We start from the raw sequence: 15,203 nt of genomic DNA on the forward strand, positions 1-15,203 counted from the left end.
GGTTGGACATCTTGCCAGTCCTTGTCTGTGCATTCTCTGAAGCACTGAACCAAATCTTTTCAGAAAGCCACTTTTGGGTGTCCAACCTGAAAACATCTAGAGCCTGGCTTCAGAAAGACATACTCTGAGCCCTTGAATTCACAGTTTCTTAGCTCAGCACTCAGTCAGAAATCAGAGCACACAGCAGCTTACTAGCCATGGCTTACTTTCCCCCCAGTCCAACAGGTACATATTTTCTTAGGTTCACCTTTCTTGACTCTCCAATCTTTGAGTCAGGGCTAGGTGCACAGTAAGGAGCTGTGCTGCAGAGCCTGGGGACAGCATCTCCCCACAGGGTTTCCTGATCCTCTGTCCTAAAATGCTCAATTCAAAGCTTCCATTGACAAGTGCTAAGCTTTGCCCTATTTCTTGCTACCCTATTCCTTTCTGGCTGAGCGCAGGGTGAATGCAAGGACTGAAGTGAAGGTAGGGGCTGTGGTGTGGTGGAGTTGTGTCCCAGCTGTTTCCTGGCACTGGGCTGGGTAAGACCATTGATGCGACAGCAGAAGCTGACGATGCTGTGACCTGATTTTTTCCGGGAACTCAAATTAACAAGCTGGCATCTTGGCTGTGTAGATGGATGTCTACACTGAGTTTAGCATAGCCACCATAGCTCATTTCTCAAGTTGGAGATGCCTTATGAGTAAGCAGAGCTGTGCCACTTTACTAAATCCAGCCAGCACAGGAGGGTGGGATGATGGATACAATTATTGTCCCAAGCATCTCCTCCTCTCCATAACTGAATCTCTCACCTAAACTGCATCTCAGTTACAGCAGTGTTGGTGAGTGCAATGGAAATGCTGGGCTCTTGCCACATGCCTTATCCACAGTAGCATTTGTAATACATGGCGGGGTGAGGTCTGTACCCATTTCTCTGTGCACACCCGCCCCCATATTGCTTTATTCTGGCCATGGGGCTTTCTGCAGCTTGTGCTGTCTGCTGCTTCTGGTAGTCACTGGAAGGCTCTTATATTTTGGGGAGAAGTCTGTGGGAAAGGGTTCTGCTCAGAGGCCTTCATCTTACCAAGGAAGGCAGAGGAAGATGGTCTGTGTGGCCTGTGCAAAATATGAAAGCAGATTTGAGGACTAAGACAAGGAGAGGAGAGGTGGGTAAACTACCTTGCAGAAGAGCTCAGGAATCTGAGACTTACTTTAAATGGCCATGATCAGAAGACAGTGATGTTGCGCAGGAGCTTCAGGTGGGGATTAAGCTCTCTTTATTCCTGGCTTAGGACCTGATGGTGCCCATGACAACATCACCTTTGCAGAGCACAGAGGGGATATATACCAGGTCCATGGGTGCTGTGTCCACTGTGGAGCCAGAGCTGCCTGCCTCCCTCAGAGCATCCTGGGAGAAGAGAGAGAGAACGGGTGCTGAAGCAATGGGATCCCCCCAGCACATATCCCTCTTGGCCAGCAGGATGAAAGCCCCCTCAAAACCTCTCATGCCCACATAGCCACAGCAGGCAATGCCATTAGCCAGCCCAGACATGCTGCAGGAGCTCTTGGGTTTTCCTCCTGGTCCGTGTAGTCCAGCTGATGCTTTTGGCACATCTACAAAAACATTTGGCTTCTTAAGTAGCCCTTTGAACTTGGCAACGAAGCATTACAGCCAGATCGTAGCAGTAATCCTCTCTCAACACCAGTGATGGGGGAAAAAGGGCAGAGGGAGCCCACATGGCCCCAGATAGCTACAAATTCGAGGAGCAGCAGCAGCAGTAATGCACAGGAGTTCAAACCTGTCCCACTTGGGTCTCTGCCCAGCCTAGCACACTGCCAGCTCCCACCGGGCACGGAGCAGTCATATCTGAGCTAGTCGATGACACTGTGCTTTTATTTACTGCTTGCTTATTCCTACACCCCCAAACATATTACTCTTTCCATTCCTGGAGGGACAGATTAGGCAAAGGAATGTGTCCTTTGCTGCTGGCAGCTTGGTTTGGCTGCTGTTTTCTTCTACTGATGTTTTTAATAAGGGAGGAAATGGCTGTTCATCTCAGGGAGAGCCATTCTGTCATAAGCTGACATTCTCTGGGATTTGTTTTTATTAGCTCAGCTCTGGTGTACAGGCACTGCCAGAGCTGCTCATTGATTTTCCCAGCCTGGATAATATCTAGGCTGCCTGCTCACCCTGCTGTGGTTGCTACCAGGGCTCCCGTAACTCCTTCTGCACGGGTTTCCATCAGCGCTCTCTTCCTGCTCCGCTTGGCCTCACTGAAGCAAAAGTGGGACTTCATTCTAAAGCCAGGCAAATCTTTCACTGGGCTTTGGGTCAGGCTCATGCCTAAATCAAAAATGTAAAATATACTTAATACAGAAACCCTTTCACTGAAGTGGATTATTTTACATCTTTCGATGACTCAATAAGTAGTTCCTGTGCTGAAAATAGTCAGTGTGTCAGATTACCTGTAAAGCTAGCATAGCTTAGTGGTAACAAGACTCAGTGACTTGCATGCTGGGTCATGTAGCACCAGTCTTGACAGCTATGGTGCGGTTGGGCAAGGAGGTGTTTGATTGATGCTGTCAGGAAATTGTCCCTTGGACTGATAGCTGGTATCTCCTGCGGGCTCTTCTGGATGCCCAGGGTCTTTGGGGAGATTACTGAGAATCAAGAGTTGACTGTTACTGATACATTGGTGGTTTCAGATGTATTTTACATGCCTTAGGGACCCTAGGGCTTGCAGGATGCTGGAAAGATATCAGCACGTACGTCAAACCTATTTTATCCTCAGTCAGGGAGTGCTTGAACAGCACTGGGCAGGGTAAAGAGCAGGTTTGCTCCTCTTGCATGTCTCTGCAGTTGAGGGACCAGGCTCAGAGACTGTGACCCAGGTACAAAACCTTGCTGTGCTATTTATCATACTTAACCCTGGAACACCATATACTAACTGTGTAAACCGGGTATGTTGCTCCCTTATTTGTCACACAGGAATCAGGTGATGGCAAGGATAATCTTATGACATTGAGGAATGATTACCACAATTTCTCCTTTTCCCGTATTATTCTGTTTTGTAGCCTGTGACAGTGCAGTATTTTACAAGTTTCAGTCTCCAGGAAAAGGCAAATTCCCTTTTGTTGGACTTGGTGATATAAAAGCTCAGGATGTGCCTGGCCTGGGGGCAGTTGGCACTGTCATGGGAAAGGTGATAGTGCTTGCTAACTCCTCCCTGATCCATCAGCTCTGTTGTGGCACCTGAAATTGGGCATCCCAAACTGGACAGAGCACACCCAGCCTTTCAAATTCATCTCGCTTCTTCTCTTGGACTGTACTAGAAAAGCTACAAATCATATTTCCATGCCCCCCCTCCCCCCCCAGGTGTTTTTAAATTGCTCTTGTTCCCAGTTTATTGTTATTATTCCTTTTTGTTTGTTCTTTGACGAGTCTGTTGAGTTTGGGGAGGGATGTTGTAATTACAGAGAAGTTGTTTTTATGGTTGTTTTTCAGCACTCCAGGGATGGGTGTTATGTATATAAAATCAGTATTTTGCAATTAATATTAAAAAGAAGAGTATTAAGAGTGATAATAATAATACAGCAATGAAGTCTGCATTTCTTGTGAAGCATGATGAGCTTTGTGGGCCAGTGGCCCTTCCCTGAGGAAGACCATGAATCTAGATGGCAGAATCCCTCTCCAGAAGCAAAACCACCCCTAATTCCTGCATTGTATCCTAAAGTCAGCAGAGTTATGGTTTCGTGATAGATGTACAGGAGCTGAGACTTGTGAGATTCATCTCACATAGGGAAAGAAGCTCTCAGAGAGCTTTCTCTGTACTAGGCTAGCTTTGTCTTGGGATAGATGAATCTGTGCCATTGGCCGCATCTGGATGGGATGGATGCATCTGGCCAAAGTCTGCTTGGTTTCTTTCTTCTTGCATCCACCCACATTAGGTGCCTTGCCCCACTTGCGTAGCCAAAGAACTTTTTGTTGCTTCAGCCTGGCAGGGCAATCTACTCAGGTGAACTGGTGGGGTTGTTCAGGGAGATGTTCTACTGTCCTCCAGCAGCCTTGGACAAAAGAAAGAATGATTTGCAAGATGCAAGGTTTGCATTAACATTTTTTCACACTGACTTAAGAGGGTGGATGAGCTGGAATGACATAGATACAGCAATGCACAGCCACCAGGAAAATGACATGCGCTTCATCTTCTCAGTTTTCTGGTGCTGCTGGAGAGCCTGGCTGGAATCAGCATTTCTATCACAATCTACAGTAAGCACACAATGACTTCTTGCCTCTTTGGTGGACTTGCAATTCCTAGTTCCTTAGATGTTGGAAATACTCAGGAAGAGCTGCAAGAGCATTTGGGAAAAGGACCCCTCACCTCTCCACCTCCAAGTCTCCTTGGAGAGAAGACTTAGAGCATGGAAGAGATGGAGCAGAAAGTCGCTCTCCATCTTTCATTATCATTTGATGTCTATCACTCATGCTGATAAAGCCAAAGAGCTAAAAGGTTTGAGTTGTTTCTCATGGGTGCTGACATAGCAGAGCATATATCAGGAAAGACCTGACATTTGATGTGGCTTTATCATTGGCAAGCAGGCAAAGAAAATGGATAAATTAATCACCTTTTCCCTCCATCTGTCATAAGCTTTTATTCCACAGGGAGGAAAATGTTTCCAGTTTGTCCCAGATTTTTGAAGTGTGACACTATTGTATTTGCCAGCCTGCGTAATGCCTAAGTCATCAGAATGTCAGAAGTGGAGGGAAGTGTGAATACCACTTACAACACAGCCTTGTGGACCACAAAGCTGGGTTTCAAGCCTCCCTGGTCTTTTTGAAAAGCCCCCCGAGATTTCCAGCCAATCTTTCCCTTAGCTCATTGACTCTAACTTAGCCCTGAGCAGCCATCTCGTGACTCACCATGTATTTCTCATTTCTTATTTACATTTTACTACGTAATGATACCTTTCATTTCACTGCATCTGGTGGAAACAGGGGATTTACAGGCAAGATTTACAGTCTGAGTAAGGTGGTGGGCTACTCTCAGTGTGAGGGTCCCAGCACCCTCGTCCTCTTTCTGGAAAGGACATGCAATGTAAGCCCAGAAGCAATCCATCTGTTTTATCAGCAAAGCCATGGCACACCTATACCGCCCCTCACAAATCTTTGTTGCTGGGTTGCCTAACTTTGCCACTGCAATGCCCATGTTTACATGGCTTTGGGGTAAAACCATGTTACAAGTTCATCACAGGGAATCACCAACTTTCCAGGCTGTCTTAAAATCTCTGTTCTGTTACAATTTAAAAGCAAATTCATGTTAAAAGGTCTGTCTTTTTTTCTGGGTAGTGTTTCAAGGATCAGTATGACTTCCCAGGAGTTTTAAAATATAGCTCCAAGGTTTGAAAAAGAAAAGTCAACTTTCTTTCTCCTTCCTCAATGGAAAACAAACAAACAAACAAACAAACAAACCAAACAAAAAACCCACCCCAAATACTTTAAAATTATCTCTTTCTGTCCAAAGCCTCCAAGCTCATATGTCTCTGTGAGCGTTCAAAGAGAGCCTTTTTTCACTGTTGGTAAGTGGTTGTAATGGACTTCTTGTAATCTCCACGATGTTGTTAGCATGAAACGTTTTTACACTTGAATCACAGAGTTCAATGGTTCTTTATACTGTGTGTCCACTTCATTGTGTGTGAAAGATGGAGCTGCACACAAGACTAGCTATGACATCTTGGTATTTTCAACAACAGCATCATTGCTTCTAGGATATTTCGGGGTGTGAGTCTGTTCAGGGCACCTGCAGCTTGACAGATGCCTTGGAAGCTGTGTTGCAGCTTTCTTGATGCAGGATTCAAGTCTAGTTCCATTTCATCTAGGTCCATTTCTGCTATTGGTCTCTTGTACCACAGCTTGGTCAACAGATACACATATTTGAGAAAGGATCTCAGACAACCTCACTCTGTGTCTGAGATGGATTAGAAGTCATGCAGCATGTGACCAATGACTCTTTTTTGGTTTTATCTCCAGCACAGTGATGCAGTCCATGACCTGCTCCTGGACTTTATCACATGGGTTGGCATCCTGCTCTCACTGGTCTGCCTCCTGATCTGCATCTTCACCTTCTGCTTCTTCCGTGGGCTGCAGAGCGACCGCAACACAATTCACAAGAACTTGTGCATCAGCCTCTTCGTGGCAGAACTCCTCTTCCTCATTGGCATCAACCGGACTGACCAGCCGGTAAGAGGCAAAGCACTTTCTGCTCCTGCCACACACAGGCTCTCATCTCAGTGTGTAATGGGATGTTTGACCATGCAATGAGATATGTTCCAGCACTGCCTTAATTCCATGCATGAATCGTCACAGGGTTGGGCCCCTGGTTGTTAACTGGAAGTCATATGCTGATGCCTGCTGTGATTTCAGAGGCTTATGTGTCTTGTTTGTAAATAACACGTGCGTGTATGTTTAATAAGCAGGTTGTAAAATTACACTTATACTATGTACATCGTTATATATTTATTTGCCAGATTGTGTACATACCTACCTTTGTATCTTTTAATGCAATTTATATATGCAGAGACGTATCTATTTTTAAATAGTTCACACACATTTTCCAAGTGAAAAAAACTTCTTCCTTTGGAGAAGGGAAGATAAGAACTCCCTCATTAAACCTCCCAGTAAGAGTAATCCTGACTGTTGCATTAGTTCAGCATGGTACAAACACCTTCCCTTGCTCTTTTCAATCCATATGCAGATTGCCTGTGCCGTCTTTGCTGCCCTCCTGCACTTCTTCTTCCTGGCAGCTTTCACCTGGATGTTCCTGGAGGGGGTGCAGCTCTACATCATGCTGGTGGAGGTTTTCGAGAGCGAACACTCCAGGAGGAAGTACTTCTATCTGGTTGGCTACGGCATGCCTGCGCTGATTGTGGCTGTATCAGCAGCGGTGGATTACCGGAGCTACGGCACGGACAAAGTGTGAGTGAGGCTTGGCTCTGCTTGGACCTGGTCAGGAAGGATGGGAGTGGGGATGACAAAGGGAAGTGAAGAGCCCAGAGACCTGGCAGGCAGAGGAGGCCTGTGCACACAGAGCTCAAGCGGGAGTCATGCCTTGCCTTATCTGTGTGTCTCCAACACAGTCTGTGATGTTACAGAACAAATTTCCCACTATGAAACGATTTAAAAAGGTATTTTCTTGGGGAAGTCAGTTGGGTAAAGTTTTATCACATTATTGCATAACATCAGCAGAGGTGGCTGTCCCATTTCTCAGTTTGCTACTGTATCCTTCTCTAACCAAAGAGTATTTCTCATTTAGATGATGAAACACTGCTTTCTTCTTCCTCTTTTTTAAGTGTTCTATCAAATTAACAGAGCCTGCAAGCAAAATAGGTGGTGACTGTGGAGTGCATTAGACTCTTTGCAAATCAGAACAGCTACATCATTTATCATTATGAATATTCTTAAATGTTTTCAACATTGCTGAAGCTGGTATCAAAGCACAATTTAGATGATCATGCAACACCGTCTAATGAAAAACAAAGGGAAAATTGAGCCTTTGATTTTCTTTGCCAGCTTTGTTACAATAGCACTAACAATGTGTTTTTATTGACTTTTTTTTTTTTCTTTCCCTTGTCAGGCTGCCTTTCCCCTGTCATTTTAACTGAGTTAAGGACTCAATCTGAAAGCATACATATCAATGAGCTAGTGGCGTTTTTAAAGCTCCATTTTAGCATAGGTTAGGTCAGGTCATGGCAGCAGTTGATATTCTGTTAAATTCAACTGCAAAATTTTTGCTTGAAAGCTTATTGGTATACAGGATCCTGATTCTTTGTGGAAGCAAATCTGTAGAGCAATGGAGCTGCTCATGATCCGTGTACCAAGCAGGTAGGCTTGGACCCCAGCTGGATATTTGCATTGCATCCTATGAGTAGGAGAATAGCAACCTGGATTTGTATAAATATCATACTTTCTGGAAAGGGAATATCCCACACAGATAAAGGTAGGAGGAAGTAAGTTTTCAAGGATCTCTACCAATTTACTCAAAGTACTTTGACCAACTCTGACAGGCCTGGGAGGCAAAGAAAAAGTATCACAACAGCTAATTATAGTTTCTGGAGAAGACTGTTTCCATCAGCTGCCACCTGCTTTCTTCCCCAACCAACTCTTCTGTTCACATCCTGTCTTGAGCGGTATATAAGCCCCCATTGAATCAGGTATTGAAACATTCTGCCTTGTCCGTTTAGACAAATTTATTCTTACTGTGGTGTTTCTATAGAGGACCTATCTCTTCACAGTGGCTTACATGGGGCACATTGAGCCTCAAGTATGTTACAACCAAAGGGCCGTGAGTCTGGCTCCCTGGAAAGCCAGCTGACATGCTCCAGCACATCTGCCACTGCTGAAGCTGTGTCCCCACTGCTCTGGTTCGCAGTCTGGTGTTTTAGTGGCTCCCTTCCACGCTGTTCACCCTGTGACTTCTGCAGCATTACCATCACAGGGCTTCTAGCACCAGAGCGATCCTTTTCACTTCTCTCTCAACATTTTGAGCTGCCTACCAGGAAAACCCAGCATTACAGCTAGTCTGTGATGCAAGCTAGCACCAACTGCATTCTCTCAGAGTGCTCTGTTTCTTTTGGGTGTTGGATATGTCTTGCTTCGTTCCCTCATAGTAAAAGGACATCCGCAAGCCCAATATATTGCTTTGGACGTGAAACAGCCGTTGATTTGTATCTGCCCTCATCTTTGCAAAGTCCCTTGTGATGCTCTGTAGGGACAACCTGAGTACCAGTGTAGGTTCTGGGAGATAGCAGCATGCAGCATGCTGCCGGTAGGGAGTGGGAACATACGGCACCTAACCACAGCTCCCATAAAGCACCATGGCAGCTTTGCATAGCAGAAATGTTTCTGCTCCTGTTAAATGAATATATGGACCTTTCTGAAGCACAGCAAAATAAACATATTCCATGGGATACGCTGCCTTTTCCCAACAGGCCTTGGGTGCCCAAATGTTTCCATGGCGTGGGAGGTACAGGCAGAAAGTTTGGCTGAAATTCACTGGAGGCGAACAACAAAACTTTGCTATCTTTGTGTTGAGGAGGCAGCAGTCCTATGTCTGTGCCAGTAAAATCTCTCTCCCTCCCCACAGCATAAAGTAGTATTTTTAATGATTAAACGTGTATATATAATATTTTGCAAATAAATATTTACAGAGATTTGCAGAGCCTAAAATATTTATTTATAATCTCTAATTTCAGAGTGCACAATTTTATCACGTTCTCATAGTGGAAAATAAAAAACATACAATATGTTTTGTATAACTATCATGCTCCATCTGGTTGATGGATGATGATGTATTTTTCTGTATAATGTTATTAGAAGGGTAGAACTGATTAGAATTTGTAGTGAACTATATGCCAGGCATACATAATTTGATTGCAAGAAGTTGCTTGGTTTTGCCAGGTTTTGTAAAACATCCTCTGGAATATATTACTTGCCTCCCTCCATTATTTATTGCATTTGTTTAAGCAGGACTTATGGAGCTGTTAGTGTTATTTGTTTTTTGCCTGGCATTTGGTGCCACCATTCATACATCTCAGAATGATTTGCTTAGACACCCAATGTAGGTTTTCTTGATTTCATCTTTCTTTCTAAATCCAACCCTCCTGTAACACATGCCCAGATTATATAGCCAGGAACAGGCAGTTGTTCTCTGTTTCTTTGCTCATCACTTGGTGCCTGTGATTTTCTGAAGCGATTTTGTGTAAGAGCAGTTCGAGCCACTCATATTAGGAGATTAATTTGCTTTTATAACCAAGCAGCAGCATAGTGGTTCCATTAAAAGATCATCCCATTCATGCCATTAGGGACTGTTTGTGTGAGCAAGCTGAGCCATGTTTGGCCCTTCCCCCCAGATAATTCAGAAATCACAGAGTCACAGAATCATCTAGGTGGGAAAAGACCGTGAAGAGCATCCAGTCCAACCATTAACCTAGCACTGACAGTTCCCAACTACACCAGATCCCTCAGCGCTGTGTCAACCCAACTCTTAAACACCTCCAGGGATGGGGACTCCACCACCTCCCTGGGCAGCCCATTCCAATGCCCAACAACCTGTTCTGGAAAGAAATGCTTCCTAATATCCAGTCTAAACCTTCCCTGGTGCAACTTGAGGCCATTACCTCTTGTCTTATCGCTTGTTACTTGGTTAAAGAGGCTCATCCCCAGCTCTCTGCAACCTCCTTTCAGGTAGCTGTAGAGGGCGATGAGGTCTCCCCTCAGCCTCCTCTTCTCCAGACTAAACACCCCCAGTTCCCTCAGCCGCTCCCTGTATGACCTGTGCTCCAGACCCCGCACCAGCTCCGTTGCCCTTCTCTGGACACGCTCGAGTCATTCAATGTCCTTTTTGTAGTGAGGGGCCCAAAACTGAACACAGGAATCGAGGGGCAGCCTCACCAGTGCCGAGTACAGGGGTCAGATCCCTTCCCTGTCCCTGCTGGCCACGCTATTGCTGACACAAGCCAGGATGCCATTGGCCTTCTTGGCCCCCTGGGCACACTGCTGGCTCCTGTTCAGCTGGCTGTCAGTCAGCACCCCCAGGTCCCTCTCTGACTGGCAGCTCTCCAGCCACTCCTCCCCAAGCCTGTAGCGCTGCTGGGGGTTGTTGTGGCCCAAGGGCAGCCCCCGGCATTTGGCCTTATTGAAACTCCTCCAGTTGGCCTCAGCCCATCGCTCCAGCCTGTCCAGGTCAAATGTTGCATCTCACCTTTTTCTGATGGTAATTTCTAAAGTAAAGGTGAAAAGCAGGAAGCCCCACTGCAGACAGTGTGGTCCTCCAACATTGCCAAAGCGATTCTGGTGATGCTCACATGAACTTCCAAGTGACTGTTTCTTATGGGCCACGTCTTCAGCTGCTATGTCTTAAATGGCCATGTATCAAGTTTTGCTGAAAAAAGGAAGATACTGGGATTGCAGTTTTAAAAAGTTACATCATTTGCCTTTTCCTCTGTGTTGAACAAATCCATCCATCTCCTGGCTGAAGCTTATGTCAAGCATCATGGTGGGCAGTGCTGTGAGATGCAGAGGGAAAATAGCATTTGTGGTTGTTGTTAGTGTTTGAAAACAACTTGTGTCTAAAATTCAGTAAAAGATGGATTAAGACTTTAGCAGCCTCCCTTTGAGAGGACTCACTCAAGTAGCAGGCCATCCAAAAATCAACAGCAAGAAGCTATTCCATATTCCTATACCGTCCTGGGTTTCGTATCAGTGCCTCTTACAAATCTCGGAGGAAAGCAGCTACGCTTTGAATGGTTCAATATATTTTAGAAAACATACTTGTAGGTGTATTAATCCACCGGTGATCAAATTCATCATGACAGGAACCTCTCTATGGTTTCTCCCCCCATCTCCCCCCTTTTTGGTATGCTATAAAGCAGCATATACATGGTAAGCAATCCAGCTGTCAGAAAGCAAAATGAAAGCCCGGTGTGTGTACACAGCCTCCAAGTCCATCAGCCAGCCGCCAACATTTTGTGCATGTTAATGTTGCTTGGAAAATAGCTTTAAGAACACAGTCTGTCTTGGGTGGCTCCACTAAACTTGTTTTATTTTCAGTGTTCATGCCAGGTATTTGGAGGAGGAAGCATGAGCAATGTGGACACTGGACTGCCTTAAGCAGAACCTATATTTCACCCTTCAAAGGCACGTCTTGTGCATACATATCCCCATTACCGCACCCAGACAAGGAGGCTGTATAGCCACGTGAAACAAACTGCTGAGCTCCCATGAACAACATGATATGTTTAGGGCTCTTCAAATTTTATGGTCCAATGGCAGCTAATGATTGTTTATTAGTTATATTTAATGCACACCAGGGATAGTTTAGTATTTGATTTCTCTTCATGCAGAAAATAGAGTAAACTCTTTGTAGTCTTTATTACTTGGGAAAAGCTTTAGGTGAATATAGCAACTTGTCACTGTGGAAAAGGAGGAAATTAAAAAGTAAAGGAAAGCAGCGCCACAGAGCTTGTTACAAGCACTAATACGCTGGTGTGAGTCTTGGAAGAAGCAGTAGGGTTTTGAGCAGCATTCCCTGCATCCGCAGATTTTCAGATAATCCAATCTGCCTTGTACTGAGCCCTGAAGCAGCTCATTTGCTTAGTGGCAGCAAAGTCTAAACTTGTAATGCGGGAAGTCCATGTTCACGGTGCAGCTGCGCATGTGGGGTCAGAAGTAACTCAGCAGCCCAAGATTAGCAACTTCGGGAAGTGAGTTGCCTGATTGCTTCCTTGTTTTGAGGAGCTCATTTATGCAGCTCATTGTGCATGTGGGTTTTTGTCTTTTAAGGGAATAAAAGCTCAGTGTGGTACTTGTCTGATTAGCAATTTACAGCTCCTCAATGCAATTGGCGAGATGCCTGTGTTTTGATGTTTTGGTCTTAATTTGCATTTTTAATGAGCTATGACTTAAACAGGTTCAAAGTTGCATCTCTTTCTGATGACCACAAAAAAAACCCAGCTTTTTTAAGTCCCTCTGCAGATTAGAGACAGTCCTGCAGCTTTCCATTTAGTCGCCCAAGACTGAGTGTCTTACACAGTTTCATAGAAAGGTGATTTTTCTATTCAAACAAACAAAAAAATGACATCACATTCTTTAAAGATGCAGAGAGGTGGGAGAAGCCATCTCTCACTGGAAGGGGACCCTTTTGCTCCATGCCTGTTCCCTGCTTATCACGAGGGCAGGGCCTGGCTCCTTGTCTGTTTCCCATCCACAGCATCCCTCTTATGACACTGAATTGCGCTCCACAACCAAAGAAACAGATTTTTTGGGGGAATGGCGTGGAAAACTTCATCCATTTGGCTGGCTGGAAAGGAAACCAGTTGCTTCACGCTTCTTTACTCAGCGCAGCATGGCTTTTCCCTCATGCTGTATTTCAGCTTCCACCGATTTTCCCCATGTCCCAATCTATATGCATTCAAAACCAGCTGCATCAGATGTGAGCATATGGCTGGCCATCATGCTTTAAGGAGTAAAGAGAGGGTTTATGTCTTTCCTTTTCCCTGGGCTTTCCAAGAGCCATTTCACTCTTTGTGCTGAAGAAAAACCAAGTTGCTTGGCAATGAAAATACACTGTTCTCCTGACTCCTGTGCAGCAGGGGCTGGGGAACATTTTAAATGTTAAACTGACAAAAAGTTCAAAATATTTTAATTTAAAAAAAAAACCAAAAAAAAACAAAAAGCAAACAACCCTCTCAGTCCTCTCCCACGCACCGTCACTCTTATTATCAGTAGAAAAAAGTTGTGGGGCTGAATATTCCCTGATTTATATGTGGCAGCTGAGGCATAAGCTCTAGTTATACTCTTTTCCTATGGGATGTGGTAGATATAAAGTCTGAAATGCCGTGTAATGTGTGAGCTGCTGCTATGCAGACATCTTTTTTCAGGGATGGGGGAGAGGACTTTTTACAGGAACTTCATTATCCTTGAAACCTCTATTCCTCTGTCAAATCTAGTTGCAATTGGACAACATTTTAGATGTTATTATGGGTGATACACAGATGTCATGATCACATAAAACCGTTCCTATAGGAAATGAGACTCAAATAGTCTCTAGTCACTCGTGTTGTTCCATTACCAGCTGCATCTAAATCACCTTGAACTTCTGCAGCCACAGAGGAAACAAGATTTCCTCACAATCGCTCTGAAAGTCTCTGTTTGCGTCTCACACATTAAGATTTTGATGCTGTCACATGAAGATTCTGGATGAACAGCTGCAAAGGCAGTTCAGGAGTGACGGTCACGGAAGTGACAGTATTTTAATTTGTGACAAATAGTGTTACGACCATATGTATATCAAAACATCTTCAACACTGTCAAGACCTGAAATTTATATGGTCAGGGAGGGAACTGAGAAGCTTTCTCTACATCTTTGAATTTATTCATATCTTGGCTTCTCCCAGTTGTAGAGGTTCAGGGCATGTTTTATTCTCTCGGCAGGTGGCTCCTGCTGATCTCCGTGGGGCTGCTGGCACAGACCTTTCTGCCTATTGCAAAGTCCATTGGAAGGGAAAAAACATTCAGCACGTGCACTAGAGCTGTCATTTGTGAGAACTGCTATCTCTTCCACCATGATAAATTCATATGTACAGTTCCTGTCACTTGCCTAATTATGAAACTCCATCGGATGTTTAATAGAGTGGTTTTATGCTTTCTTAGTCCTCTATGTATAAATGGAACTGTGATTTGCAGTGTTGCAAACACGACAAGATACTATTATTTTAAACATCTTGCAAAACTTCCTTGGAATTTATATTCGTCTGTCTTGTAACCAGTCACTTCCATTTTATCTTCCTGTCGCCTGGAATGAACTAGGAATGGAAATGTAATTTCCCAGGGGCCTTAAAAAATGTGGGGAGTATTAAATGCGGTTGAAATTAAACGATTAATAATTTAGTTTTAAGCCATGAATCAACTTCATGTGATAGCACAGACCATATGCAACCTCGAAACATTAGTGGAAACAAAACACTCCGGAGGTTCAGAGAAATAAAATGCTCTAAAGAGGAAGTTGCTGAACCTAATTAAACCTCAGCCTTCTGTTATCCAAGTCATGCTTCCTATTTGCACCAAATTTACTCTGATCTGCTTGTCGGAGAAATGTCATCTTGCTTGACAGCTGACAGACAGCTTGCATTGCGTCAGAGCTGGAGAGGCAAGAGGAGCTTAAAGCAAAGAAGAAGCTCCATGGATGCTCATCGGACCCCTTCCTTAAAAAACCCCACTGTTTTAAGGTGTTTTTTTTCTGACAGATGCAGAAAGCCTTAGCAACTAGGCCTTGTGCCATTTTCTCCCTGCTTCCTCCAGAGGTAATTATCTTACTCCATCAATAGCGCTGTCAGAAATTGGGCACATAATTCAGCATTTAAATGAACAAGCAATGTAATATTTCCTGTCTCCCACCGGCGTGTTTTGCAGCTCACATTCTTCTCTGTCACTCGCTCACTCTTGATGTATGTCCTGGGTGCAGTCCTTGAATGCCTTCTCTCCCCTGTGTTTCATTACAGATGTTGGCTCCGACTTGACACCTACTTCATTTGGAGCTTTATAGGACCAGCGACCTTGATAATTATGGTAAGAACTCCTAATTAACTACTCCATCTCTCAGGTCAGGAAATAAAACTTTTGCTGTTCCTTTACTCTTTATCTTTAATTTACACAGATTAATTTGAGAAAGGCA

The 15,203-nt window shown here is 44.4% G+C and overlaps 1 protein-coding gene across 20 annotated transcripts in view; it reads left to right on the forward strand.

The window, feature by feature from the left end:
* ADGRL3 (adhesion G protein-coupled receptor L3) overlaps positions 1 to 15,203 on the forward strand; it is a 529,795-nt gene that overhangs the window by 455,886 nt on the left and 58,706 nt on the right. For all 20 annotated transcript variants that reach the window (XM_074905383.1, XM_074905366.1, XM_074905365.1 and 17 more), the window contains 3 exons: positions 6,005 to 6,214; positions 6,729 to 6,949; positions 15,031 to 15,097. In XM_074905383.1, coding sequence (XP_074761484.1) covers positions 6,005 to 6,214; positions 6,729 to 6,949; positions 15,031 to 15,097 — 498 coding nt within the window. The remainder of the gene's footprint in view (positions 1 to 6,004; positions 6,215 to 6,728; positions 6,950 to 15,030; positions 15,098 to 15,203) is intronic.

Source organism: Athene noctua, chromosome 4 (assembly GCF_965140245.1).
Source record: "Athene noctua chromosome 4, bAthNoc1.hap1.1, whole genome shotgun sequence".
Classification (NCBI taxonomy): domain Eukaryota; kingdom Metazoa; phylum Chordata; class Aves; order Strigiformes; family Strigidae; genus Athene; species Athene noctua.